General features: G+C 45.0%; 1 protein-coding gene across 2 annotated transcripts in view; it reads left to right on the top strand.

Annotated features, from left to right (window-relative positions):
• Window positions 1-27,922, top strand: part of EDRF1 (erythroid differentiation regulatory factor 1) — a 412,080-nt gene that overhangs the window by 195,337 nt on the left and 188,821 nt on the right. For both annotated transcript variants that reach the window (XM_085606261.1, XM_085606259.1), the window contains 2 exons: window positions 21,749-21,860; window positions 26,651-26,911. In XM_085606261.1, the coding sequence (XP_085462387.1) occupies window positions 21,749-21,860; window positions 26,651-26,911 (373 nt within the window). The remainder of the gene's footprint in view (window positions 1-21,748; window positions 21,861-26,650; window positions 26,912-27,922) is intronic.

Raw genomic sequence — 27,922 nt, 5'->3', positions numbered from 1 at the left:
AGCCACTGAGCTAAATCTCGTTCTTATACCACAGATGAGACACATTCAAAAGCATATGTGTAGTTGATCCTCCACTTAGCGGACTCTTCATATTAACTACTTGATAGGATTCAGTCCAACCAGCGTTTCCCACCTCGCTTTCCGCCCCTATCAGAATACACTCCAGTCATATGTGCAGCGAATGCATATTGACAACAAGTCAGCACACGTTGACGTGGGCACTTGACACAGTCCGACTAACGCTCTCCTCCAAATTCATGCGCTAACTTTGGCGCCGCGGCAATCTGAAAATCCATCTCCAACTACCGATTCTCCCAACATCGTTGGTCTGACTACGACTCCCAGAAGCCTTCGTGATCCCGCCCTTTTGCACATGGGTAAAAATGCCCCAATAGGAGTACAGCTACCTAACGGGTGATTTACTCCCAGAGATACAGAGACTCGGACAACGCCGGCTCTCCAGGTAACAATACCAAATAGACCGTACTAACTCCGTAGGACTTTTCCTGGTATCAGTCACTTGATGCAGCCTCCCATTCTCTTGCAGAGAACTTAATCGTTACCGAACCTCAAAACGGCCGGCGAATCTCACGCCGTGCAAGTCCTAGCTCGGGACATCAGCTGACCGAGTAGCATCACTTTCCTCCATTGACTCCCACCCCGGAGGTAAGCGCTCTAAGACCTTTTTTCAAAATATTTCGGATCTTATCTTTGTAGGCGATAGGACGCGCCTTGAATCCTTGTTGCTCTTGCTTTTAGATATCGTTTTGAATCAATCAACGCCTGAAAAAAAGCCCGTGGTTGCTTCTGATTTTAGACAGAACCACCTTCAGTTAACCAGACACAACTCCACACACCCGTAAGCCTCTTTATTAATAACTAGACTACGTGGTTGTATTGTCTCTATGTTGTATGGGTGTGTCTATTACTAACCAGGTGGTGATCTAGTGTTGATTTCACAGAAATAGGTAACCAAGTTGGCTCTCCTTCCTTTTCTCTTTAGAGTTGTGACTGAGTTCTCCGTTCCTTAGACTAAGGTAAGACTCCCCTGTTGACCATGCGGTTGTGCACTTACAAAGTGGGTCAGCTTAGTAAAATCTTTCTTTTCTGCTTTGTTTGCAGTCCTATGTCGGTCCTGATGAGAATCCCTGCCAACTAAGGGATTCGAAACGCGTAGACCTTGTCTTTTCTACGGTCAATCTTGTAAAAAAACAGCATTAAGCCCCATCATTATGTACAATAGTGGTTTGATGACCTATGTGTAAAGATTATCAAATTGTAGATTTCTGTCGTATGTTATATGTTAGTGTGGATGCATGAGTAGTATGAACGGTATGAATGCTGGCCCTATGGGCGAATGAGCACAGTGGTGTCTAAATGTTTTCAGTATTGTCATCTTCAAGTTAAGTTCTGTATATGTGGTGTAATGAATATGTACTGTATCAGTTTTAAATGTTTTTGAACGTGAACTAAAAACAATTTTCATAGGATTAAATCCAACGAAATAATCGGTTGTCAGTGTTCTTGTTTCATTCAGGTCACGGGAATTGTAGGTAAATTTACACGCAGCATTGGCTTGTATTCTGTTCTTTCACTCTAGAAGTGAGCAAAATAATATACATGGATGTGGAACATTGTGATTTCACAGGATTTACCTGCCATCAACAGACCTGAAATGCAGCATGACCTTATTTTCTTTTTTGCATTTAATGGGATGATGCTGTTAACCGTATTTCAGAATAATCACCCCATGAGGGACAGGCAACCCACCAACGACAGTCGCTCCATGGTTTAGGCACTGTCACCCCTAGCCGGGCACCATCACTACAAGTTCTATTAAATGTCCAACATCTTACACAGAATTAGCATAGATCTCACAGACAAGATTCCAATAAAACGGGGAGGGGGAGGAGATTAGGCTGGGATGAGTGCTTGAGCCCACGTTATTTAGCCTCTACATCAATGGGGCGGTGGAGTGGCTAACCAGGTGCAAGCACGACGGGCCCAAGTTCACTGGTGTTCCTGTCCCACTCCTTATGTTCTCCAACAAAACCCTTCTCCTATCCAGAACCCCCATGGGCCTACAATCTCAACTAGATTAATTTGCAGCCTTTTGCTTGGACAGAGGATTAGAACCAATTCCATCTAAGTCTATATACATGGTAATTAACCCACACCGTTCTGTTAGAGGGAGGATGACCACCGAGGGTGCCGGATTAGATCAGGTCAAAGATTTTGATTATCTGGGAGTCGGATTGATTGACAAAGTGACTTGGCGTCCGTAATTGGCAAAAAGCAAACCCATCCTCAACGGAGAGCAATGGTAATAGGGAGAAAACTAAAGACCACATCTGGTGGATCTGTGCTCCCTGCTCTCAAGGTGTATGGAGCTATAGCTATGTCAGCAGCTACTTAGATATGGGGAAACTCTGATGCCACTGAGATTTGATCTAGCACTCAACAGTATTCACTTGGTAATTGCTTTAAAACGCTTGCTGCGTTGAGTGTGTCTTCCTATGGGGAATGCCTAGTGGATCTAATTGCATGTGTTAAGGAGGTCAGAACCATGTGGATGAAGTACATTAAGAATGTATGCGGAATGGTCAAAATGAAAGAGCTGAGGGATTCCCACACTAAAATAACTAAAGGAATTAACTAGAAATTGAAATGTAGCGTGATGATGCAGATCTGGAACGAACATAAAGAAGGGAACTCAGCAGGACAGTATTTTTAAATAAATGTGTATCCAGTTCTGAACCTTGTATGGATAAAATCTTCCCATTTCAAGCTAAACGCTTATATGTTCAATTTAGATGTGGCGTCCTACTGTTAAGATAATTTTCATCAAAGTGGGATTAAAACAGCGCGCTTCCCAAAATATTGCCCCCACTGTCCACAACTCATGGAGACTGAGGCACACTTTCCTTTTTTGACCAAAGTATATTCTACCCTGAAAAAAATCGATTATTGCATTGTGCAAGATCATGGCTGTGAGACACTACTGGGAAGTGCTAAGGATCCTAACGAGCTACACGAAATAGCAAATTGTGTTCTCTGTTTCCTGATATCTGCACCTTGCATGGAACATTATAACAGAGGTGATGCTTTCAACAGATCCCTAACCACACTGGTAGAAGCACAATACAAATTGGCCTGTTTTTTTGCCTTAGTCAGTATCAGCTAGGCATGCTAGGAAGCCGCTCCCATAGCTATGCAAACAATTGCAAGCATTGTTAGAAGAAAGATAATGATTGAGACTGTATTGATATTACATTTCCTGGAGGACATCAGCCTAACCCAAAACGACCTTGCTGTTTGAAAACTAGATTTTGGCACAGTGCAGTTTATTAACAATTTTTCGAATTGTATAATGTTATGTGTTTGTTTTTAAAACTTTAAAACTATTGTTATGGAAAATGTTATGATGTTTTGTATTTCAATGTATTTGTTTAATGTATGGATGTTACACGTTTATGGCTTTTTGTAGCTGAAATAAAGTAAATAATGATCGTTTGAGATCCAACTGTAACATTTCTCTAAGCCTATGCACAACAATTCAATGAAGCTGCCACAACCAAAAGACGTGTGGTTAAAGGAAACGATAAGTGAATGGGAAGGGGTATTTGTGAAAAGTGTGTGGTCTAAAGCTCTGAACTGTATACATGCAAAAACAGTTCTATGTTCTCACATTTGTTAAAGCTTGAAGTAAATACTTCTTTAGAATGCATTTTCAGTGGAATACTATTCATAGTATGTTGTGACACTTTTTAATCAACTCGTTCATCTTTTAAAGACATAACTTGGCTACTAAATTCAGGCCATAATTCTGAACTGTTGCCTCTTACAGAAGCACACATAACTGCAACATTTCTAAAACAACATTGCAGATTGTTTTTGTTTATATCCCTCAAATTTCCATAGTTCTACATTATGTTTTCTTCATCAATATTCTTCACCGTTGAATTCTCTGCCCCAGGGATGGATCTAGGAGCCCTTTTACAAAAAAAAAACATGTGCACTTAAAATAACTTATTATTTTAGTATGCCTGCCTAAGGGTACCATTAACTGAATGTATTTATGTATTTAATTATTTTATAAGCAATCCGGCTAGAATTACTAAGAAAATGTAGTAAATCCACGCTGTTTAAAAAATAAGAAAAAAGAATACATGCGATCTCATCAGGAACTGAAAATTCATCCAAGCTCAGCTTCCAAGTAATTCATACCAGTGGCACAGGTAAAGGATGCCCTGCTGTCAGAAAATGTCAGAAGACTCTAAAGGTCAACACACATATTAAGCTTGGAGGGAGGCTCAAAAACAACAACAAGAGACTTACTACATCATAAACTAGCATTGGGTCTCAACCATCCACATTTCGTAGTGGAGGTGTTCCTTCCATTCAGAGCATGCTGACTTACCCATTCAGGGCAATAGAAACAAGCATTGGCATAGCCAATAGGTCTCGCTTTTGGGACCTTATAAGTGTTTAGCTATGCAACAGTTGCATAACTAAATACTTATAAGGTCCCAAAAGCGAGACCTATTGGCTATGCACAGCGGCCGTGCGGCCGCGAAAGTGATCGCGATCGTGAACAAACATCAAAGTGGCCATGCGGCCGCGAAATGAAAGTAATCGCGGTAAAACGCGGCGCGCCCGCGCACATTCACTGTAGCTCTAGGCTGGCCTGGTAGCACTTTTTGGAGCCCTCTCAATTAGTCTCGCCAGACCAGCGCATGCGCTGGGTCAGGCGAGACCTAAAAACAAAGTGATCACCACAGTCCCTGATTGGCGTGAAGCTGTGTGCCACGTGTTCTTCACTTGAAGGTCTTCACAATGATCACTGGCTATCTGTTCGCTATCATGAAATCCTCTGGTGCCTAGGAATCTTTGACATCAAAGATCTGTCAATTAAGACCATCATTGATGTTGAAGCATATACCCTTGATGCATTCAGGGCAAAGAGATTTTTAATTGAGAAGAACTCTAACCTCTTTTAACGTTATCAAGAGCCTACAATCGCTTAAGGGAGGTGCAGCGTCAAAATCGATTTACACCTCAGCCACCACCTAAGAAGATTCCATTGGTTTATAAACATAAATCAGAGTAGATTACACGTGCAGGTCATTCACCCTCAGGGTAAAATTTTTCAATGAATAGACTTTCTCCATCAGTGAAATAGCCTATGCACAGACGTTTTTTTCCAGCTAGCAGAGTGCAAAATGCCACAAAAGACAAAAGAGGTTGAATGTTGTGTAAAACTGATATACTCTGTAGTTGGAGTCCCCTGTGCCGGCTATTCTGCCACATACGTATACACCGTTCCACCTAAGCCACATGGAATGAGATGTTCAGATTTTGTGTACAAAAAAAGCAGCTGATGGACCCAGTTCCATCAAGTCAAAAAGGTAAGGGCGTTTAGTAGAAAACATTTCTGGTGCCAAGGTAAGGCAAGTAACAGAATACATGACCTATCTCAAACTTGAAAAACATAAATAATGTAGTGAAGAAAAAAAAAAAAGGTTCCAGATTGTAACATTATATCAGGTCTTCATGGAACACAATGTAGATGCCGGAATGAGCCCAATACCTATTCAGTACAGCTATTTTCATGTTTTTTAGGGATGAAGCACCAATACAGTGTAATGCCATTCAGCCTGAAAACTGCCCTATAAACCTTTTCCAATTTGATGGCAATAGTGTCAGTGCATCAGAAGATGAAAAAGATTTCTTGCTAGCCGTATTTCAACCGCAAGCACGTAAAAGTTAGATAGTGCTATAAAGCTTTTACTTTAAGGTCTGAGTTTCTAGATGAATGTCTTTTGGAACAGTGAATTTTTTTTCTGTCTGAGAGAATTTATTTTACTTTGATCTAAACACCTTCCAGGGGTGTGTCTTGTGTTCTCGCTGATCGACTCAATGGCGTTCCACATATTCATTGTGGTTGTTGGGGTTTTACAGATATATTTGAAAAGAACTTTGCTGTTGGTCAGTGTTTAAAATTCTTTTTTTTTAAAGTTGACGCTTAGTGGTTCGAATCCAAGATCATTCTTTTTTTAGGAAAAATGAAGATTGAACGCTGATTAAATTCCACTGACCAAATTGAACTGTTGCAGACTGTTGTGTCTAATTGTGTTAGGAAAAGGCATAAACCTATGTAAACTCATGGTGCACTTAAAGGCAATTGTGTGCTTCTGCACTGATAACACACACCTGTACATTTTACTAGTGGGAAGCCATGCTATAGACACCTTTTTCATGTTTGAAGATTGTTGAACACTTTGAAAACAGAAATGTTCATAGCATGTGTGGCTGCGAATACACATGCGGATACACATGCTGTTCCTACCCTTGCCATCTAGTGTTGCGCTCAGGTGATTGCAGCTTGTTTTTCTTCAAAGAAGTCTTTCAAGTTACGAGGTCTCCTCTGATAGTGAATACACATGGGCAGGACTCCATTGTTAGACTGTTTTTCACCACCACCGGGTGGGGACGTGATTCATCGAGCTTTGATGAGTTTGTCGGTTTCTGTCATGGTCTTGGAACCCATTGCTTTCTACCCCGTCGCGAGGAGAATTTTTTGCGTTCTGTGCTAATGTTGCTGATTCCATTTCTCTAGTCTGTTGTCGTCGAGCGCCCTGGCCTCTCAGACCTCGCGGCACTTTGGTCCGCCAGGTGCTCCGGGTTACCCTTGGAGAACGAAGACGTGCCCGAGGCAATGGAACAGATTTCTTACATGAGATGGCCCCAATTTCATGCTGAAAACCCTGGTTGATCTTCATACCATCTGCAATATTTGCCTCTCGCCAGAGCCTGAGTAGAACCACTACGACTGTTGCTCGGCATTCCCCGGTAAAAATATTCTACGCCAGCCCTGAGACTAACAGTGGGCCTACATCAGTATGGCGCAATCCTCTTCTGTACTGCCAGATATTTTTGGCGAGACTGATCACTTTGGCGCTGAAAAAAAAAAAGCATTTGGTGAGTTGCTTGACCTTCCTGCACACCAGACCAGCCCTGTGATAGTCAATTCAGATGCCTCAGAGTCAGGGGTGGAGGAGCTGTTGGAGGGAGAAGAGGCACTCGAGTGTGTTCCATCCACCTCAGCAGACTCCGTTCCTGGTGGCTCTAATGTGGGCAGACAACCCTTCAAGAAATGTTCATCGCCCCCCACGAGAAGCTCCCTAACAGACCGGCCCTTCTCAACAAACCCACGGCAAACACCAACATCTGGATCCGGGACAGCGCAACCTGGCCATTTAGTTCCTGAGGTCTTAGAGTTTGGTTAAGGTAATCTCCCCCCAAGAGTGCATGGACTTACTCCGGAAAGCCCTTCGGCCCAGTGCACGCACCTGTTATGCTGCTAAATAGAAGTGTTTTGTACACTTTGTACTCCAAACCACATAAATCATCTTACTTATTTGCTACCTCGTTAGGCTACACGTGAATCCGGCTACATTTAGCCACCACTGCTGCATATATGCAAAGTAGGAAACACTCTTCCCTTTTCAAAATTCCTGTAATGGAAGCTTTTATGGAGTTCCTCAAGTGTGTCATTCCAGCCCTTGTCTGGAATCTCAAGGTCGTCCTCACCAGACTTATGGGCCCCCCTTTGAGTCACCACGTTCATGCCCTTTACAGTTTCTCTCTTGGAAGGTTGCCTTCCTAGCAGCTATAACGTACCTTAGACGTATTAGTCAACTCCTAGAAGCTATAATGAATATCAGATGTATTAGGTAATAACAGACCCTCACATTACAGGAACCATTCTTCCAGGTGCATCAGGGCAGAGTGGTTCTTCGAATTAATCCAAAGTTCCTCAACAAGGTGGTCTCCCGTCCTCCTCAACCATACATTTGAGCTTCACAGTCTTCTCTACACAACCAGACTTGGTACCTGAAAGGGCACGTCATACACTTGATCTCAAGCCTGCGCTTTTTTACTACATTGATAGAACCAAACCCTTTCGCAAAATCCAGCAATTGTTTGTGGCCTTTTCAAAACCTCTTAACGGTCATGTCATTTCTAAGGCAGAGATTGCCAGGTGGTTTGTCAAGTGCATAAAACCTGTTACCAATAGCTAAAAGAACCCTACCTACCCACCCCAATTCTCACTCCACTGCACACAGGGTGTTTCTATTTCTTTTCTAGGGAATATATCCATAGCAGATACTTGTAAAGCTGCCACATGGTCCGCTCCACATACTTTCACAAAGCACCATTGTCTGATATTCTTGCTAGGCAGCAAGCTAAAGTTGGTCAGACTGTCCTTAAGACTCTGTTTCAGATCTCCTCACCACCCACTGGCTAGCCACCAATTAAGGGTGTACTGCTATAAATTCTATGCAGGGCATGTTTACGTACAGCCATACGTGCTACAAACAGATTATTTTACTTACCCTGTAAACATTTATTCATTGCATGTAGTGCTGTTGATTCACATGCGGCCACCCTCTCCCCAGAAGCCAGTGTGTGTTACAGATATCTTTCACTCACTACTATTTTCTTTATGGACAATATTCTTTTCAGCTCACTACTTCATTCCTACTCTACTCACTGGGTGAAAAACAGTCTTAGCAAATGAGTCTGTGCCCATGGCTTTCGCAACCAGAGGAGGAGTCACTGAGACCTTGTGACTCAAAAGACTCCTTCAAAGAAAAACAAGTTGCAGTTATCTGAGCCCAACACTAGGTGGCAGGAGTATGCAGAGCATGTGAATCTACAGCATAACATGCAACATACAGATGTTTAGAGTGTACAATCCTTCTTATCTGTGAGTAGAGATAATGTTTTCTTAAATGATATTGGACAAAGATTCATGGGTGAGTTTTTCCAAGCATATGGTTCATGCTTTTCCAGTAAAACTAGAGATTTCAACAGGTAAGTGTCCTATGATGGTATTTATAATATGTCTCTCTTTGATACGTTATTTGGAGTGGGAACAATCACTTTAATGTTTTTCCTGATAGAAAGTCACATTGTTTTTAATAGCTGTATTTTTGTTAGTGAGATTGGGTTAGTGATTTCTTTTACAACTACTAACGTGTTTTTGGTGTTACAAGATGTAGAGTGAAATTCAGAATCCTAAAAGTCTGTTTAATTCATCTGAATTAAGAGCTTATACCTTAAGAGTTGAGCTCACAGTGATCATACAGTGACAGTATAATCTCTGTGCCATGCCTCTTCTATGTGGCTGTTTTTTTGGTGGTTGTTGTTGTTTGTTTTGCATCAAGAGCTGAAGTAAGCCAGTTTTTGATATACTCAGCCTGCAATTTACCCTAATGAGTTGCAGCAAAGGTATCACTGATATCTGTTCATTTGTTGTGAAAAGGGTTTAGCAGTCATTCGTTCCACTTGATAAGCACATGTCCTGTAGGAAACTGAAAATGAATCATTTAATTCACCCTACTCTGGGGAGATTGTTGGTCTTTTTCTAACATAGGGCTATTGTTAGTTTGGCTGCTCAGCAACACCACAGTAATAGTTATTTGGCATTCATTGGGTAAGGCATTTACACGTGGTTATTTTAATCCCAACCGTAGCAATTCAGGAGTGTGTGGCAGCGGGTAACCCAAGATCTCCTTAAGCACCCCTAATATTTCTTTCCAGAAATTATGGCATTCTCACCAAATATGAATCCTAGAGCCACAGTGTCAACATTGCCTTCAGCACATTGGGCTAGCAGCTGGGAATATTCTGCACCCCTTAGTACCCCACTAAACTAAAACATTCTCCAAATACTGCAATTGGCAGAGAAATCACACACAAAGAATGGGAAACCCTATGGATTTATCTTTTGAAATGTCCGTGTGGCAAAGACAGAAAGAAAAATAAAGACGTGGATTAACGAACACAAAAAGCAGCATAAGAACAAAAAACTCAAATCCATCGTAGCTTGTCACTTTATAGAAGAGAGACATAACATCAGTTCTAGAAGTCGTCACTAAAACAGAAGGAAAAAACAATAGCAATTTTTTGCTACAAAGAGAACATTTCTGGATAAAACACCTCGAAACCCTCGGACCTCATGGACTGAGTGAGAGAATGGAATTTGTATGTTATTTGTAAATGTAATTTTCTACCGATGAATGTAAACACACATGTATACCCAATGATGTTACGTTACTTTTTATAATCCATGTTTTACACACATTGCACATAATTCACGCATCACCTACGGTGGCCTTCACACAACACAACGCACATTGTTTTTTTCTTACAACGTTTTTTTTTTTACCATTCAAACATGGCCGCTGCCATTTTTAACAACACAACCATAAGTTAACCTTGTAACAATATGGTGATACATTGTATCTCGATGAGACACCAACACGCATCGGTTAAGACGACCCAGAGAAAACAGCAAAACGCAGCCAAGAAAGGTATGACTGCACGCATTAGCACGCTTAAATCAGAGAAACCAGTTAACTCACAGGGACGCATTAGAATCACACAGTTAACCATATACTGTTTACGGCTACAACAGGGAACAACGAACGCGTGAACATTTGTAACTAACAGCCATCTGCCAATCCCTGTATTAAACTCCGTTACTCGCCACTCGCGAGTAACGTTAACAAACTGAGATCTGTTAATTTCACGGACCAAAGCCTGTTATTTGCCAATCGCGGCTAAATCACGATGTATTATAAAAGTGAAACACACCTTGCGATATTATTTAACATCACCGCGTTCACATTGATATTACGAATGACCACAGATAAAAATATGTCGACATTATAGTTAGGATACTAACGTAATACATAGAACAATCCACACAGGGTAACAGCCAGTTTCATTTATCAAATTATGTTTATCATTATTTAGAGACTTTATCAGTTTCCTGAGCACGTTGAACCATGAGAATGCACCGATTTATTCGCGTTTTTCTTAGATAAATGTTACAGCAACATAATGTATTGAATGATATTTATTGGATGGTTTCCTCATTATATACGTTTAATTTTCATTATAGATATATCCCTGATGAAGGGCACAATGCCCAAAATGCATTGGATTGATTTATGGATTACTGTATGAAAAGCATATTGATTGGATATATACATACCACACTATTCATTTGATTCATATCCAAGAAAGGATTTAAAGAAAAGACAATACAATATAAATATAGCAAACTACTCGAGGACTACTTGTTTTCATTACCATATTGAATTTATTACACCCACGCATTGGGTTTTATGATTGTGCCCAGTGGGATTCGTCCCAAGGCTTTGGGATTGAAGTATTACTCAAGCCCTACGGAAGGACATCAATAAAAGTCCATTCTTCATGAAAACAAGAAAAATATATTGCAATGCAAACTGCTTTATGGATCGAACTATCTCCCCGATAGTTCGATCCATAAAGCAGTTTGCAATGTATTTTTCTTGTTTTCATGAAGAATGGGCTTTTATTGATGTCCTTTTGTAGGGTTTCCCATTCTTTGTGTGTGATTTCTCTGCCAATTGCCGTATTTTTGAGAATGTTTTAGTTTTCAGTAATATAGCATATATCCTACTAAGACGTCAACCTAGCGAGAAGTTTCTCAAACATTATTTTTTCTCTTGTGGTGGCTAGTCTAATTTCTGCATACACTGGCTCAGCTGGGCATAGTGTAGCCATTCTGTTTTTTCCTGATGTAAGTTAAGTTTACACTGCGTAAATGATTTAATTTCACTGTTATGGAACTTGTCTCATAAGTCGGCATCCACCTTCTTGCTGTTTACCAAAAGGGCCCCTGTTGGAGTACTGGGGAAATCTCTGCGTTAGAGTGAATTGGGGAGACCAACATGGAAAGGGGGAACAATGTCCCTCTCTAAGCCATGATGTCCAGGTGTTTAATGCTGCTTAAGTAGGAGTGCTCCAGTGCACATTCAGGTCTGTATGCTCCTCACAGCTAGAGCACATCTGTTAGACCTGTCAGCCCTTTGGGTGGTCCCTCCTCATCATTATTTATTTTGTCCCACTTTTGCCTCAAACCCTGTTAGTATTTTTCCTTTTTGGGAACCACCAGACTTTTTAGTGTTGATGCAGGGTCAGGGAGCCATTTTCCCTACCCCTGGAACTTCTGTCTGAGGGCCTGAAACACAAAATGGTGGCCACCCATTGTCACCTGTGACATCACTGGAACCTACTAGTACCTTCCAGAACATTCTAGAACCCTGTGACAGTGTGAGGCAGGTTTAGAATGTTGGGAAGCCAGCTCAGAGTTGGCAGTTGGAGTTGGCAGTTGGCACCTGACTGGTGAAGGGAGAGCAGCACAACACTGAAGGAGGAAGGAGTGAGGCAGCAGGGGTGGAAACTTGTGCCTGGAGTGGGGTCTGGAAACCCACCCTTGATACTAGTCCCTACTGACTGAGCCCAGCCTAGAGCCCTGTGTGGGATAAAGTCAAGAAGAACCAACTCAAGGACCTGAACAGCCGGAACAGGCCTTGAAAGTAAAGAACAGCAAGTTCCTGACCTGTCTATTGGTATCTTCCTGGAGTCCGACGCCGAGAAGCCTAGAGACCTGGGGCCGGAGGTGAAGAAGCGGCGCTGACTGGAAAGCAGAAGTCGTACCCGGAGCCGCCAGAGGTCGAGAGAGGGCGCCGACGGAGGTCGTGGAGACACCAGAGGTCGAGGAGGAAGTCACCTGAGGTCGAGTGTGCGGCGTCGACGGGGGAGTGAAGTCCGCCCTCCGGAGTCGCCGGAGACCGAGGTGAATCGTGCCAGAGGTCGGGAGTGGAGATCGCACTCCGGAGTCGCCGGAACCTGAGGAAAAGAGCACCGGAGGTCGGGAGTGGAGGTCGCACTCCGGAGACACCTGGAAGTAGGGAGATCGTGTCCCTGTGACGCCGGAGACCGACATCGAATCGAGGCTGCCCAGCGACATCGAGCCGAGGCCGCCCGCCGACATCGATCCGGAACCACCTCACGGCGTCGACAGGAACTGACATCGAGCCGAGGCCGTCCGCCGACATCGACCCGGAACCGCCTCACGGCGTCGACAAGAACTGACATCGAGCCGAGGCCGGCTAGCGACATCGAACCGGAACCGCCTCACGGCGTCGACACGACTCCGGTTGAGTCGGAAGTTCATAAAGAGGGCAGTAAGTGGAATAGAGGGCGCCTAAGGCCCTGTGGAGCCCTAAGAGACCATCCTAGGGGCTAGAGAGGTGTTAGGACCAGCCTGGGAGTGCCAGGGGTGGACTGAGACTGATACAGTGACCTGTGTGAGGGGTTGTGTAGTTTGGGAGAGCCAGATTCCTAGATTACCCTTGATCTACCTCAGTTTTAGCCTCAGCCTTATCCGAGCTAGGTGAGACACCCTCAGGCCATCCACATAACCACAAGCTGTGATTGGGCCAAATCAACCCATAGAACCTCACAAATGTGACCTGATTTGAAAGTGTACTGATGGCTTATATTTATTGAGAGTATTTTATTCTTTGTATTTATCCTATTTATTGTCTCACAGTATTTATTGTCTCACAGTATTTATTGTCTCACAGTATTTATTGTCTCACAGTATTTATTTGCCTATGTATTTTATGCACATCTATTTATTCATTGATTATTTATGATCTGAGCTTATTTATTTGACCTACCCTTTTTACAGAAGAAGCTTTGTGTACTGTAAGTGTGTTATCATTTATTTAACCTGCAACTAAGAGAAAACAAGATAAACACAGATATATTTTCATAAATTTTTACGGTGTAGTGTCGTTTTTGGAACGGATGCACGCATGGTTATTGTGAGGGTGTGACGTACGCTTAACACGGTGCCTGACCCCCGACCGCTCGAGCCAAGCTACCCCTTGTGTTGGGAAACACCGGGTGACTGCTAACCCCGGTTGCCCGGGGTTTTCTAACATAATTGGTGTTCAGCGGTGGGATAGAGCTGTGCTTGCGTCCACTCGACAATAACTGTGGGTAGTCCATAGGCCTACACCGGGAGTTTTCTCAAAGCGGACTTCCTAATTCTGAGTTTTGTTTTTCCAAATTTACTCTGGTGGTGGGAGGAGGTATTACAAAAGGTACCCCCCTGCATAGCTTCTGTAAACACCTGTCTTCTATTCTGAGTGGGCAAAATGGAGTTTGTGTTGGAAGATTTGGAAACTTACACTGTGGCCCAACTCAGAGAGTTTTGTCATCGAGAGGGGGTGTATTGTCCCCCGGGTGCCAAGAAGGCTGAACTCCAGACCAGCTTGAGGGCTTGGGGGGAGGCACGACGGGAAAGTAAGGCTGAGCAGGAGGACAGGGATGGAGAGCCTGTTAGCGAGGGGGCTGGGTTGTACCAACCTGAGGTGGGGAACCTGTTAGCGGGGCCCAGAACACTTTCCAGGAAGGGCAGCACTGTCTCTAGCGGTGGCTTATCAGAAGTAGAATTAACTGACCGGAGGGAGAAAAGACAGCTCACATGGAAGTTGGCGGAGCTGGAGAAAGAGAAGGAGGGACAGAGGATGGCTCACGAGTTGAGGCTGAGGGAAATAGATCTCCAGATCCTACGAGTCGGGGCACAAACTGTTCCTAATGGTGGCAGCAAAGACAAAGAAATCACCAGGGAACCCAAACCCTATCTGCCAAAAGACATAGTAGCTAGCTATAGTGCAGGGGATGATATTGCCAAGTGGCTAGCGGCCTATGAGGTCTCTTTAAGGGCCCATGGGGTGCCAGAGAAGTACTGGGGAGGGGGATTGTACAAATACATGCCTCCAGCTGGTAGGGATGCATTATTGGCCCTAGAGCAGGAGGAGCAGACCCACTACCCCACCATGAAAGTGGCGCTCGTAAGAAAGTTTGGACTAACACCCGAGAAGTACAGACAGAAGTTCCGGGGTAGCCACAAACTGGGCACACAGAATTGGGTGGATTTCCTGGACTATGCAAAGAAGGCATTAGAGGGTTGGATTCAGGGCAGTGAGGTGAGGGACTACGAGGGGTTGTTTGATTTAATGTTGAAGGAACACCTGCTCGAAAAATGTTTCCCTGAACTGCGTCAACACCTGGTGGATAGCAAGCTGACCAATCCCCGGAAGCTTGCTGAGGAGGCGGACATTTGGGCTAGTACCCGGGTGTCCACAAGGGGGACTGGAGGGGATACTCAAAAGGCCGGACAGGGCGCCCCCCAGAAGAAAGAGGGAGGGGAAAAGAAAAAGGAGTTCTCTAAAGGCCCCCAAAATAACTTCCAAGGAAAGGGAACAGGATTCACCCCTAGGGCTAACCCACCCAGAAACCCTAATCCTGGCCAGAGTCAGCAGCCAAGGGTTGTCCATTGCTTCGAGTGCGGTGGCGTCGGACACTATAAGGGAGATGCGAAGTGCCCGAAAAGACCACCCCCTCCCATTGGAGGAAAGGCCCCCGGAGTAGCTAGTGTAGTGCTCGGGGAGGAGATGCCCTTAACTAAGGGAAGGGAGTGGGCGGGTGTCACTTTAGTGTCCCTGGGAGAACGGGAGATGGTTCCTAAGATCCAGGTGCCCGCAAATACCATAAAGTATGGGCAGTGGGTCACCATCAACGGCCAAAGAGGGGAGGCTCTGAGAGACACAGGAGCCAGTATGACTATGGTACGTAGCCAACTGGTGTCTCCAGAGCAGGTAATTCCCGATGTACTCCACCCAGCCGCGATGGCTGACGGCAGAACCGGCCACTATCCGGTGGCCGAGGTTCCCTTTGAATGGGAGGGGGTTGCAGGTTCACTTCGAGTTGCCGTAAGCCCTGCTGTGCCGGTCGATTGTCTACTGGGGAATGACATGGAGCACAATGCTTGGAAGGAGGTGGAATACCGGACTCATGCTGAGATGCTGGGTACACCTGACTGGGCCTGTGTTAGCACAGGGTCCGCGACTACCCGGAGAGGGAGTTTGTTTCGACTGGAGCCTGGAACAAAGGCACAGCCGGCTGCCGACCAAGGGAAGAACCGAGGACAGGAGGAGCCTGCCTCGGCATCCGCGCCCCGTGTGACGGATAGGCCACCGGAGGTGGTGGACCAGGAGTCCGCGGTGGGGGATGTTACCAAACTGGAGGACCTACCCATCCCGGCCGAGTGGCACGTGGAGGGAGGGCCGACCAGGGAGGAATTCTGCAAGGGCCAGAGGGAGTGCCCTACCCTTGAGGGACTGAGGCGACAGGCCGAAGCCCAGGCAGCAGGGAACGTTGAGGGGAACTACAACCTTTACTGGGAGGATGGCCTCCTCTACAGTGAACCCAAGGCACCCCTACATGGATCGTCACGAGCCTTAGTAGTCCCTCAACGTTACCGAGCCTTCCTACTGGAATTGGCTCACGAGATCCCCTTGGCAGGACACCTGGGGCAAGACAAGACTTTCGCCCATCTTGTCCCACACTTTTATTGGCCTCAAATGAAAGTGTCGTCCGACACCTACTGCCGGACATGTGTGTCTTGCCAAGCCAGTGGGAAAACAGGGGTGAAGCTGAAAGCCCCCCTGGAACCACTTCCTGTCGTTAGCACCCCCTTTGAAAGGGTGGGCATCGACATTGTGGGTCCATTAGATCCGCCTACTACAGCTGGTCACAGGTTTATCCTGGTTCTGGTGGATCATGCCACACGGTACCCAGAGGCTATACCTCTAAGGACCATTACAGCACCTGTTGTGGCTAGGGCCCTGATGGGAATCTTTACCCGAGTGGGTTTTCCCAAGGAAGTTGTGTCCGACAGGGGGACCAACTTCATGTCAGCATACATGCGGGCCATGTGGAAGGAGTGTGGAGTGACCTACCGGTTCACAACTCCTTACCACCCCCAGACCAATGGTCTGGTGGAGAGGTTTAACAAAACCTTGAAAGGCATGATTAGAAGTCTGCCTGAAAGCCTGCGGAGGAAATGGGACGTCCTCCTACCCTGTCTATTGTTTTCCTACAGGGAAGTGCCACAGAAGGGAGTGGGCTTCAGCCCCTTCGAGCTTTTGTATGGGCACCCTGTGCGTGGACCTCTCAGCCTGGTGAGAGACGGATGGGAAAGAACTCCCAGAAAGCTTCCCCAGGACGTGGTGAGCTACATGCTGGCCTTCCGGAGCCAAATGGCTAAGTTGTGGAAGCAAGCTTCTGACAACTTGGAGGCCAGCCAAGCAGTAATGAAGGCGTGGTATGACCACAACGCTCACCCGGTGGAATTGGAGCTTGGCCAGAAGGTGTGGGTGATCGAACCAGGAGAGCTTAGCGCCCTCCAGGATCGCTGGTCAGGACCCTTTGAGGTATTGGAGAAGAAGGGTAAGGCTACCTACTTGGTGGATCTTAAGACCCCTCGTCAGCCCCACGGGTGCTGCATGCCAACCGCCTCAAACCCCACCACGAGAGGCCCGAAGTCATTTTGATGATGGTGACTGACGGAGCAGAGGACGTGGAAAGCGAGCCTCTCCCCGATTTGTTTGCGTCTCAAGAGAAGGATGGGTCGGTGGAGGGAGTGATTCTCTCCCCATCTCTAACTCCTGAACAGCAGGAGGACTGCCGCCAGGTCCTGGGACAGTACTCTTCGTTGTTCTCCCTTGTTCCGGGTAGGACTCACCTGTGCGTCCATGATGTGGACACAGGAGACAGCCCACCTGTGAAGTCCAAGATCTACCGGATGTCAGACAAGGTGAAGGCCAGCATTCACAGTGAAGTCACTAAGATGCTGGAGCTAGGAGTGATCGAACCTTCCAGCAGCCCCTGGTCCAGTCCGGTGGTGCTAGTACCAAAAGCCGCACCACCGGGTGCCCAACCGGAACTGAGGTTCTGTGTGGACTACCGGGGACTGAACTCAGTAACCAAGACTGATGCTCATCCGATCCCAAGGGCGGATGAATTGATTGACCGGCTGGGAGCTGCCCAATATCTAAGTACCTTTGACCTTACTTCTGGGTACTGGCAGATCTCTCTGACTGACGGAGCTAGGGAAAGGTCAGCCTTCTCCACGCCCAAAGGCCACTACCAGTTCTGTGTGATGCCCTTTGGGCTCAAGAACGCACCTGCCACGTTTCAGCGTCTGGTGAACCAGATCCTCTCTGGAATGGAGAGTTTCTCTGCTGCTTATCTGGATGACATAGCCGTCTTCAGTAACAGCTGGGAGGATCACTTGCGTCACCTGCAAGCTGTTCTCCAGGCCCTGAGACAAGCTGGATTAACGATCAAGGCCAGCAAGTGCCAGATCGGGCAGGGGTCGGTAGTGTACCTTGGACACTTGGTGGGTAGGGGAGCGGTGCAACCCCTCCAGGCGAAGATCGAGGCCATCATGGCCTGGGAACCCCCCAAGACTCAGACTGAGGTCCGAGCTTTTCTGGGCCTCACCGGATATTACCGCCGCTTCGTGAAGGGATACGGTACCATTGTGGCCCCCCTCACGGAGCTTACGTCCAAGAAACCACCTTGACGGGTAGTCTGGACGGAGGCTTGTCAGCAGGCCTTTGTAAAACTGAAGCAAGCCATGTGCGAGGCCCCGGTCCTAAGGGCCCCAGACTTTTCCAAGGAGTTCATTGTCCAGACGGATGCATCGGAACATGGCATTGGGGCAGTGTTATCGCAACTCAATGAAGAGGGTCTGGATCAACCCGTGGTCTTCCTATCCCGGAGACTACTTCCCAGGGAACAGAAGTGGAGTGCAATAGAGCGTGAAGCCTTTGCAGTGGTATGGGCTCTGAAGAAGCTGCGGCCATACCTGTTTGGCACGCACTTCCTAGTTCAGACCGACCACAGACCCCTTCGTTGGCTGATGCAGATGAAGGGGGAGAATCCCAAGTTGCTAAGGTGGTCTATCTCCCTACAGGGAATGGACTTTCAGGTGGAACATCGGCCTGGAGTGGACCACGCCAATGCAGACGGTCTCTCAAGGTATTTCCGCCTTAGTGATGAGAACTCCCAAGGGGTTGGGTAGCTCTCCCCACTTTCAGCTGGGGGGGGACGCGTGTTAGACCTGTCAGCCCTTTGGGTGGTCCCTCCTCATCATTATTTATTTTGTCCCACTTTTGCCTCAAACCCTGTTAGTATTTTTCCTTTTTGGGAACCACCAGACTTTTTAGTGTTGATGCAGGGTCAGGCAGCCATTTTCCCTACCCCTGGAACTTCTGTCTGAGGGCCTGAAACACAAAATGGTGGCCACCCATTGTCACCTGTGACATCACTGGAACCTACTAGTACCTTCCAGAACATTCTAGAACCCTGTGACAGTGTGAGGCAGGTTTAGAATGTTGGGAAGCCAGCTCAGAGTTGGCAGTTGGAGTTGGCAGTTGGCACCTGACTGGTGAAGGGAGAGCAGCACAACACTGAAGGAGGAAGGAGTGAGGCAGCAGGGGTGGAAACTTGTGCCTGGAGTGGGGTCTGGAAACCCACCCTTGATACTAGTCCCTACTGACTGAGCCCAGCCTAGAGCCCTGTGTGGGATAAAGTCAAGAAGAACCAACTCAAGGACCTGAACAGCCGGAACAGGCCTTGAAAGTAAAGAACAGCAAGTTCCTGACCTGTCTATTGGTATCTTCCTGGAGTCCGACGCCGAGAAGCCTTGAGACCTGTGGCCGGAGGTGAAGAAGCGGCGCTGACTGGAAAGCAGACGTCGCACCCGGAGCCGCCAGAGGTCGAGAGAGGGCGCCGACGGAGGTCGTGGAGACACCAGAGGTCGAGGAGGAAGTCACCTGAGGTCGAGTGTGCGGCGTCGACGGGGGAGTGAAGTCCGCCCTCCTGAGTCGCCGGAGACCGAGGTGAATCGTGCCGGAGGTCGGGAGTGGAGATCGCACTCCGGAGTCGCCGGAACCTGAGGAAAAGAGCACCGGAGGTCGGGAGTGGAGGTCGCACTCCGGAGACACCTGTAAGTAGGGAGATCGTGTCCCTGTGACGCCGGAGACCGACATCGAATCGAGGCTGCCCAGCGACATCGAGCCGAGGCCGCCCGCCGACATCGATCCGGAACCACCTCACGGCGTCGACAGGAACTGACATCGAGCAGAGACCGTCCGCCGACATCGACCCGGAACCGCCTCACGGCGTCGACAAGAACTGACATCGAGCCGAGGCCGGCTAGCGACATTGAACCGGAACCGCCTCATGGCGTCGACACGACTCCGGCGGAGTCGGAAGTTCATAAAGAGGGCAGTAAGTGGAATAGAGGGCGCCCAAGGCCCTGTGGAGCCCTAAGAGACCATCCTAGGGGCTAGAGAGGTGTTAGGACCAGCCTGGGAGTGCCAGGGGTGGACTGAGACTGATACAGTGACCTGTGTGAGGGGTTGTGTAGTTTGGGAGAGCCAGATTCCTAGATTACCCTTGATCTACCTCAGTTTTAGCCTCAGCCTTATCCGAGCTAGGTGAGACACCCTCAGGCCATCCACATAACCACAAGCTGTGATTGGGCCAAATCAACCCATAGAACCTCACAAATGTGACCTGATTTGAAAGTGTACTGATGGCTTATATTTATTGAGAGTATTGTATTCTTTGTATTTATCCTATTTATTGTCTCACAGTATTTATTGTCTCACAGTATTTATTCCCTCACCGTATTTATTTGCCTATGTATTTTATGCACATCTATTTATTCATTGATTATTTATGATCTGAGCTTATTTATTTGACCTACCCTTTTTACAGAAGAAGCTTTGTGTACTGTAAGTGTGTTATCATTTATTTAACCTGCAACTAAGAGAAAACAAGATAAACACAGATATATTTTCATAAATTTTTACGGTGTAGTGTCGTTTTTGGAACGGATGCACGCATGGTTATTGTGAGGGTGTGACGTACGCTTAACACGGTGCCTGACCCCCGACCGCTCGAGCCAAGCTACCCCTTGTGCTGGGAAACACCGGGTGACTGCTAACCCCGGTTGCCCGGGGTTTTCCAACAACATCCCACAGAGATCTCATTAAAATCGCCCTTTTCATGTGTCTCTCTCAAGTGTCTGTTTCCTCATTTGACCATTCTATTCTTCTTCTTAATTGTGTGGCTAAGTAGTATAGTCTAAGGTTTTGTATGGCCAGCCCTTCTGCCTCATTTTTTACCTTTACTCAGTAGTTTAATCAATATTCTAGATCGCACGCCCTTCCCAATAATATTGCCTCTTGTTGATACAGAAAACTTCTTTTTCCTGAATTGCTAGTGCTTGAAAAAAGTAGAGGACTCTAGGGAGGACATTCACCTTTATTACATTAATTCATCCTTTCCAAGACAAGAATTGGGGGCGGGGGGGGGGGGGCATTTATTCAGGTCTCTGTGTCCATGAGGACTCTATACCCACCTTTTGTGACTCTAGAAAAGCAGGCTCTAAACACAGCCACTGACTGTGTATTTGATCGCCTCACATGACAGGACCTGGACGCTCCTTCCCTCAATTGATGGTGAAGATGTGGGAGCATCTCTTTTGCCTATTATAAGTTGGGGATCCGTTTGCCGCGTGTGAGATGCCGCTGTCCTATTGAATGTTGGTTCAGGCTTCTGCAATTTCAAGGGGTGCAGGCCAGCATGATATTGTTTGCAAGGATTTGCACTTTTTCATATGTTAAATGTTTTGTCTTTAATACCTTCAATTTCTGTTTTCGGAACATGCATATCCTCTTCCTTTTCTGCCAGGGTTAGGGCTTGATCAGTGGCAAAGTGATTTCAGCTCCACGTTCCTCAAACTCTTTTATCTTAAAATCTTTTCACTCAAGTTGATTTTAACTCTCTAAAAGGATGAACCACTCAAGATGTCCTAAAAAGACTTAATGTGGAAAGGAAGCTTTTATGTGACTGTTTATATTATCAGGAAAGTTGAATTGCTTTTTACTTGGTTTTTTTTTCTTAATAGGGTTGCTTGCAATATGATGGTGAAAAAAATACAGAACAGAAAACACTATGGAACTATCCGAACATTGCTTCTCAATTGCGTGAAATTGTTGGATAAAGGAAGACATCCTCAGGTATAATATGTTTATTTTTGTATTATTTATTAAAATGTGTGCCATGGTGTGATTTTACTGTCCTAGCTTTAAATGATTTTGAAACATATCCCTGATAAATGTAGAATTATTCTTACTGTGATGTTCATGAACATGTGGATTTTGCCTATGCTCTCTACTTGGGCACTGCAAAATCAAGACTAGCCCAGTTATAGAGGGCTCAGAGTGCTGCTATGTGACTAAAGAAGAGAGACCTTATCTCCTTGCCAGAATAGATTTACTCTGCCTTCTATTGGATTCCAGAATCCACTTTGAATACCTATGCATTACCTATGCATTATCAATGGAATGTATGACAGAATTCTGCATGTGTTTTTCACGCATGCCTTAGGAAGTCTGTCATCTGAACAAATGTGTCTTTAGCATGCATTTGTTATGCAAGCAAGTCGTTTTAACAACTTGCCTTAGGAGGGCGCTGGATATTGGAATAGTTTAATTTACTATCCCAAATCCAGTCTGCACAACTGTAGGGAAGGTGTTGGACTTAAAGTTCAACACCACTCCACCATTGCCTCCCTCTCCCCCTTAGAGCAAGTCACTGTAACAACTTACAAGCAGGACGGTTGCATGCAAAAGACCCATTCATTTTGGTGCTATGAAGGCACAGCTTGATTCTGGCTTTGTCCTATAGGACATTTTCCCCCTAAATGTCATCCCTGTATTATATGGGGCCACCTTCATGGTTAGGTCTGTACCTACATCCCTAAGAAGAGTCTTTGCTCAACTAATGGGAATCATATTAATTCCTCCCCTTTAATCCTGACCACTGTTAGTGAAGATGCTTGGGATCCTGCAGAGTACAGCTTTTGAACACTACCTGATTCTTCACGGCCAAAAATAACTGTTCAAATTCCTAAGCCTCAGTTTTCTTCCCCTGTCAACACTTTGAGACACACCTGGCTTTATAGTGCTAGATACAAATGTTAAAGTAACTAACAACCATTAAGTTAGCAAAACAGTATATCTTTGGTCTAGTGTCCTAATTACAGTCACAAAATGTTAACAAGCATTAACAACGGTAATATGTTTGTCCTTGGCAAGCTGGTGCTAATGTTATTTATTTTCTTTCGAAGCATATGCCACAAGCATAAAAATGAATAAAAAAAGATAGGATGTTACTGCCTGAATGTGACCGCAATATGCTTGGAGTAATACAGTTAAATGGAAAAAAAGTAAGCATTGCTTAGAATTTGAGTAGAACATTCCAGGTGCTTCCTAGCAGGCAGATGTACATAGAACCAGTTTTTAGTTTGAATGTACAGGAAAATATGTTTTTTATTGACGTAAAGGAAAGGTATTATTGGTTTTAAATTATTGCATCTGAAGACGTAGTTTAAACATGCAAGGATAACTAAAAAAGATAAAAAGGATTCAAAATGTGCAAAGAAAATAACATTTGCACTGTAAAGTATTGACCCACTCGCACCGGCATGCAACTGCACTTATTAGGTCGATGTGCGCAAGCAATCCAGCAAAATGCTGTCCCTCACACTGCAAGAGAGCCAATGGCTAAAGTGAAGTTCCCATTGACCCATGCTGGCGGATGTGTTGAGAGGAAGCAAAATGCGGATGACATTTAAATAGACCAGTAGTTCAATAGGACTGACCGAAAACTCCTTTCTATATGTATGTTTTTTTTTTTTTTTTCATTTTAGGTCTTGCTGAGCCAGCGCATGCGCTGCTGTGCTAGAAATTTAGTGAGTGGCTTTTGAAAGGGCTACCACAGGCTTTTCCTGGCCTCAAGCTTGCGTTCACGCGAGCGTGCATGCGCGCAGCCGCCATGTGGGTTTCTGTCAAGGCTCATTAAGCCTTGCGTGCCCCTCTCTGTCTTGCTTGCTTGTGCTTCAATTCCCTCCCTTTTCCCCCACCACAGATCGCGTCTTCACTAGTTTTCCGGGAGTGTCTGGAGTTCATCGAGGTTAATCCATTTATGTTTGATTGTAACATGGTGGCCCAGAATAATTGTACGCAATACTGCATCTAAACGAGGTGGGAGGAATGATCTGCTCATTAAATGCCTATATATCTTTGTTTTCACTGTTTATTTTCTTCCAAAAGGAAGAGTTGTTTTCTGCTAATAAGTGACCCAATTCTTTAAAATGTCCTAAGAACTATTTGTCTTCCTCTATGTTAAGGCAGTGATTAGCTTGATCATAATGGTTTTTGTCAGCCTTCGTTAGATTTATTTCTCTTTATGTTGCCTTTGTAGGCTCAAGAATGAGCTGGCGTCTTGTAACATGTGGGTTATAGTGTAGGTGGTAATAACATAATTGTTTGCTCACCTAGCGACGTTTTTAGCCAGAGACAACCTCTAGGGGTGGGCCGGGGGGGGGGGGGTCTTGCTTTAATGTTCCTAACCCTGTTATTGCAGCTCTACCACATTCTCTGGTGCAGAAAAACATTGTATTAGAACATTTAGAGAGCCTCCTCTCATACAAAGGCGCATGTGAACGATATGATTATGTATGACGATTTTGAGGTTAAATACAAAGGTTACATTTCCATGCGATTCTTAATTTTTTTGTCAAAGGACTTTTCCATCTAATCTATTCACATAGAGCATGTCTGCATACAAAGGTGCCAATGGTACATCATTGTTAGTTATTTTTTCTTGTTTTGATCTTTCCATTTCAGTGTCCTTGTGTTTGGCTTGACAAGCAGTGCACATTTAAAAATGTGTTTATTAGCAAAGGAAAGTTCTAGCACCTCCATATGCGATTGTGCCCCCTACAACGTTCTTTCAATCATTCGAATGAAGTGACCAGGAAGGACATTTGGTGAATTAAGGCGTATCTCGAATTTTCCTTTAAACGATTTCAGCAGAACTATGCTGAAAGTGCTGATCCGTTTTCCTCCTTCCATCTTCTGGATAATGAACGCCTGAGTGATTCATTGAGCTCTCTTTACAGATATACTTATTTTAGATTGAGCCAGCACCGATGATCTGAATGCACATGATGACCGATGCACATAGCCCACCATGACAGTAGAAGAATCAATGTTTTAAGAAGCAAGGGAAAGGTAGACTTAAAATGCTGCACTGTGATCTGGTCTGCAGTGGTTCCTTCCAGTGACACTCACCCCAGCTCTTCCATCCATTCTGCTCTAATCTCTTCTTAACAAACTCGCAGCTGCCCCGTTTCCCACTCCCTCTCATATTCCTTCTCCCCTGTCCCATTCTTCTCTACCCACACCTTTCTCCCCGTCACTCGTGCACACTTCTCTCAAAATCTTCTTACGCTCTGTCTCTCGCACACATATCCTCCTCTGGTATTACGCTCTCTCCTGCCACGCATTATCCTCAATTCCTTCCCTTTTTTTAAATTCCTTTTTCCATTGGTGTCACTTATTTTTCACCTCACCTTCCACGTAACCTATTTCCCATTACTAGTTCTACAGCGCCGCAAGGTCATACAAACCGCAATAGCGCTATGCAAATGTGATCACTCCACTGCAAACAAAACAAGCATTGGCATAGCCAATAGGTCTCGCCTTTCTTTGCCTTATAAGTGTTTAGCCATGCAACAGTTGATGTTGTTGCACCAAGGATATTGCGCTGCATAACTAAATACTTATAAGGTCCCAAAAGCGAGACCTATTGGCTATGACAATGCTTGTTTAATTAGGAGCCTGGAGAGACCGATTCCAGAATTAAGACTTTTCCCCTCATATTCATCTTATTACCACCTTGACATTATGAATCACAGTCTAAACCAATGTGCTACCTACCTAAGCCCACAATTTGAACATAACCAACTTCTTTCTAAATGCAACTTCTGCTCATGCTTTGGTCTTGCAGTGTCATTCTACTGCTTGAACCAACCAAACAGGAGAATCCACACATCAGGAAGCATCTCAGGCTACATGACCACATAATATGACTGCTGCTTAGCACACACCTCCAGCATATCTCCATGAGCCCTGGTGCACCTTGCCTGTCAGTGATGGCTCAGCCTTTCCAGAGAGATCTTAGTGGCTACCTCTTCTCCCTCTAAATCGTTCTGCCTCCAACGGACATGATCAGCTCACTGACAACTCTCTTCACCTTCTAGTCTAGTTAGAAATGTAACTCTGTGATTTTGACTTAAGTTGTTACTGATCACAAAGACAAAGCAGTGTCATATTCATAGACATTCTCACGCGTGGAATCCTCAAATGTCTTGGCTCTGCATCTTTAGATACTTGTGTAAGTAGCTCACCTACCTCTTTCATATATGCACTCGTTTTTCCCTATCAAAGACAATTTACTAACCGTGATGTCATTACTATTGCTCAGAACTGTAGGAATAACTCCCATTGTAGATCCTTGCTTTAATAGAGCTCTTGACAGTCTGCAGATTTGCAGCCTGTTAAATTTTACTAAAAGTTAGTGAAAAGAGTAAGTGGAAATAGTCATGGCTTTAAAAGAGTACATTTTGTGGGAAATGCCATCTGCTAAATATTGAAGAAAACCGGTGCACTGCAGATAAGAAGGAAGAACAGGAAAAAAGAGCTCAATGTTAGAAGAACTAATTTTTAAAAATGGGAGCACAGCTGTTCCTTCGTGTCCCAAGACAATCTCTCATTTATTGATCGTTCCATGTATTTTATTGTTTGTACCTTTTTATTATCATTATTTCTCTACTTTTCAATCACTGATTCTGTGTTATGATTTATTTATAACTGCTTGTTTCTATGGTGTGATTCATTTCCTTTAGTTAAGTAACCCACCAGGCATTTATGCTTATTTTTTAAATAAATTATTTTTTTAGATTATTGCATCGGCCAATTACATGCTTTCTGAGCTTTTCCAACTTGATGAACCAAAGAAGGACGACAGTGCAGAGTACCCGTCAAATGGGAATTCAGATGAGAGCTATAGTGAAGAAGAGGAGGAACTACCTGACAGTGATGAAAATGGATTTGACAGCACCAGTGCAGACATTCCACAAGATAGTAAAGCTGTGGCAGTAATTGAGTCGGTTGGCGAGCTTTCTGTGCCAGAGAAATATAAATCCACTCATCAGATACGAGTAAGAAACCATTTTAGGTGGTATGGGGTAATGCTCAGTTTAATGCACAAAATAGCTGGAAAGCATATACAAATTACTTTAGAGTATGGGTACTCACAAACATTTTCCCAGGGGCCGCAAAGTTTGTTCTTTGGTGTGACAGAGGGCCGCACTGATGCCAGCGGGGGTTTAAAGTTGGTGATGGGGAAGCAAAGCATGTATATTTAGTGGCTGAACTCAATTGCGTAATGTGAAAACAGAAAACCTGGGATGAATCCCGGCTTCTCCACTTGACCAAATTGTGTGACCCTGGGCAGTTGTTTTATTTCAGTTTCCCGCCTTTCTCTTCACTATCACATACAAGAGAAACTCGAAATACATGACTTAAGGCAGTGCTGTTCAAAACCATCTCATGTGCTTGGATGTAATCACTAATGGCATTGTTGTTAGGTTTGGGAGGGGGGTGTGAGGTGAGGGAGAAGCATGAACGGTTCTAAATTAATGTTAGAAAAACATCACTTTAAGAAAAATACTTCTGAATACGCTGCTTTAATTTGATTTACTAGGGTAAACTGGTGTTACAGGTCAATAAAATACACTTTTTGAATTTTCAAAATACTATCGCATTTTTACACATTTGCTGCCTTTAAAAATGAAGGCATTCCTACAGTTACGGACCTAGTTACCTCCTTTCTCTAACTACAATTAACCTTTAAATAAGGGCTTGCTGTACAGTATATTTAATTTTTTTTTATATTAGTGCTGAGTCGAGTCTGCACCAGCCCAGTGCTGCTGCTGCCCAGGGGGCCGCATGTAAAGGTCAGGAGGGCCACCCACATGCGGCCCCTAGGCCGTACTTTGAGTGTCACTGCTTTAGAGCAAGCTTGTACAATTTTTTTGGGGAACAGGTAGATATTCACAATGAAATTGATTACCTCTAATTCTCCAACTTACTATTGATTAGGCCTTAACTTTACATTTGATTTTGAAATGTATGATTATATTTGCACTGAGTTACTTCACTCATTTGAT

Source organism: Triturus cristatus, chromosome 1_2 (genome assembly GCF_964204655.1).
Source record: "Triturus cristatus chromosome 1_2, aTriCri1.1, whole genome shotgun sequence".
Lineage (NCBI taxonomy): Eukaryota > Metazoa > Chordata > Amphibia > Caudata > Salamandridae > Triturus > Triturus cristatus.
This window is presented reverse-complemented; position numbering and strand designations above follow the sequence as displayed.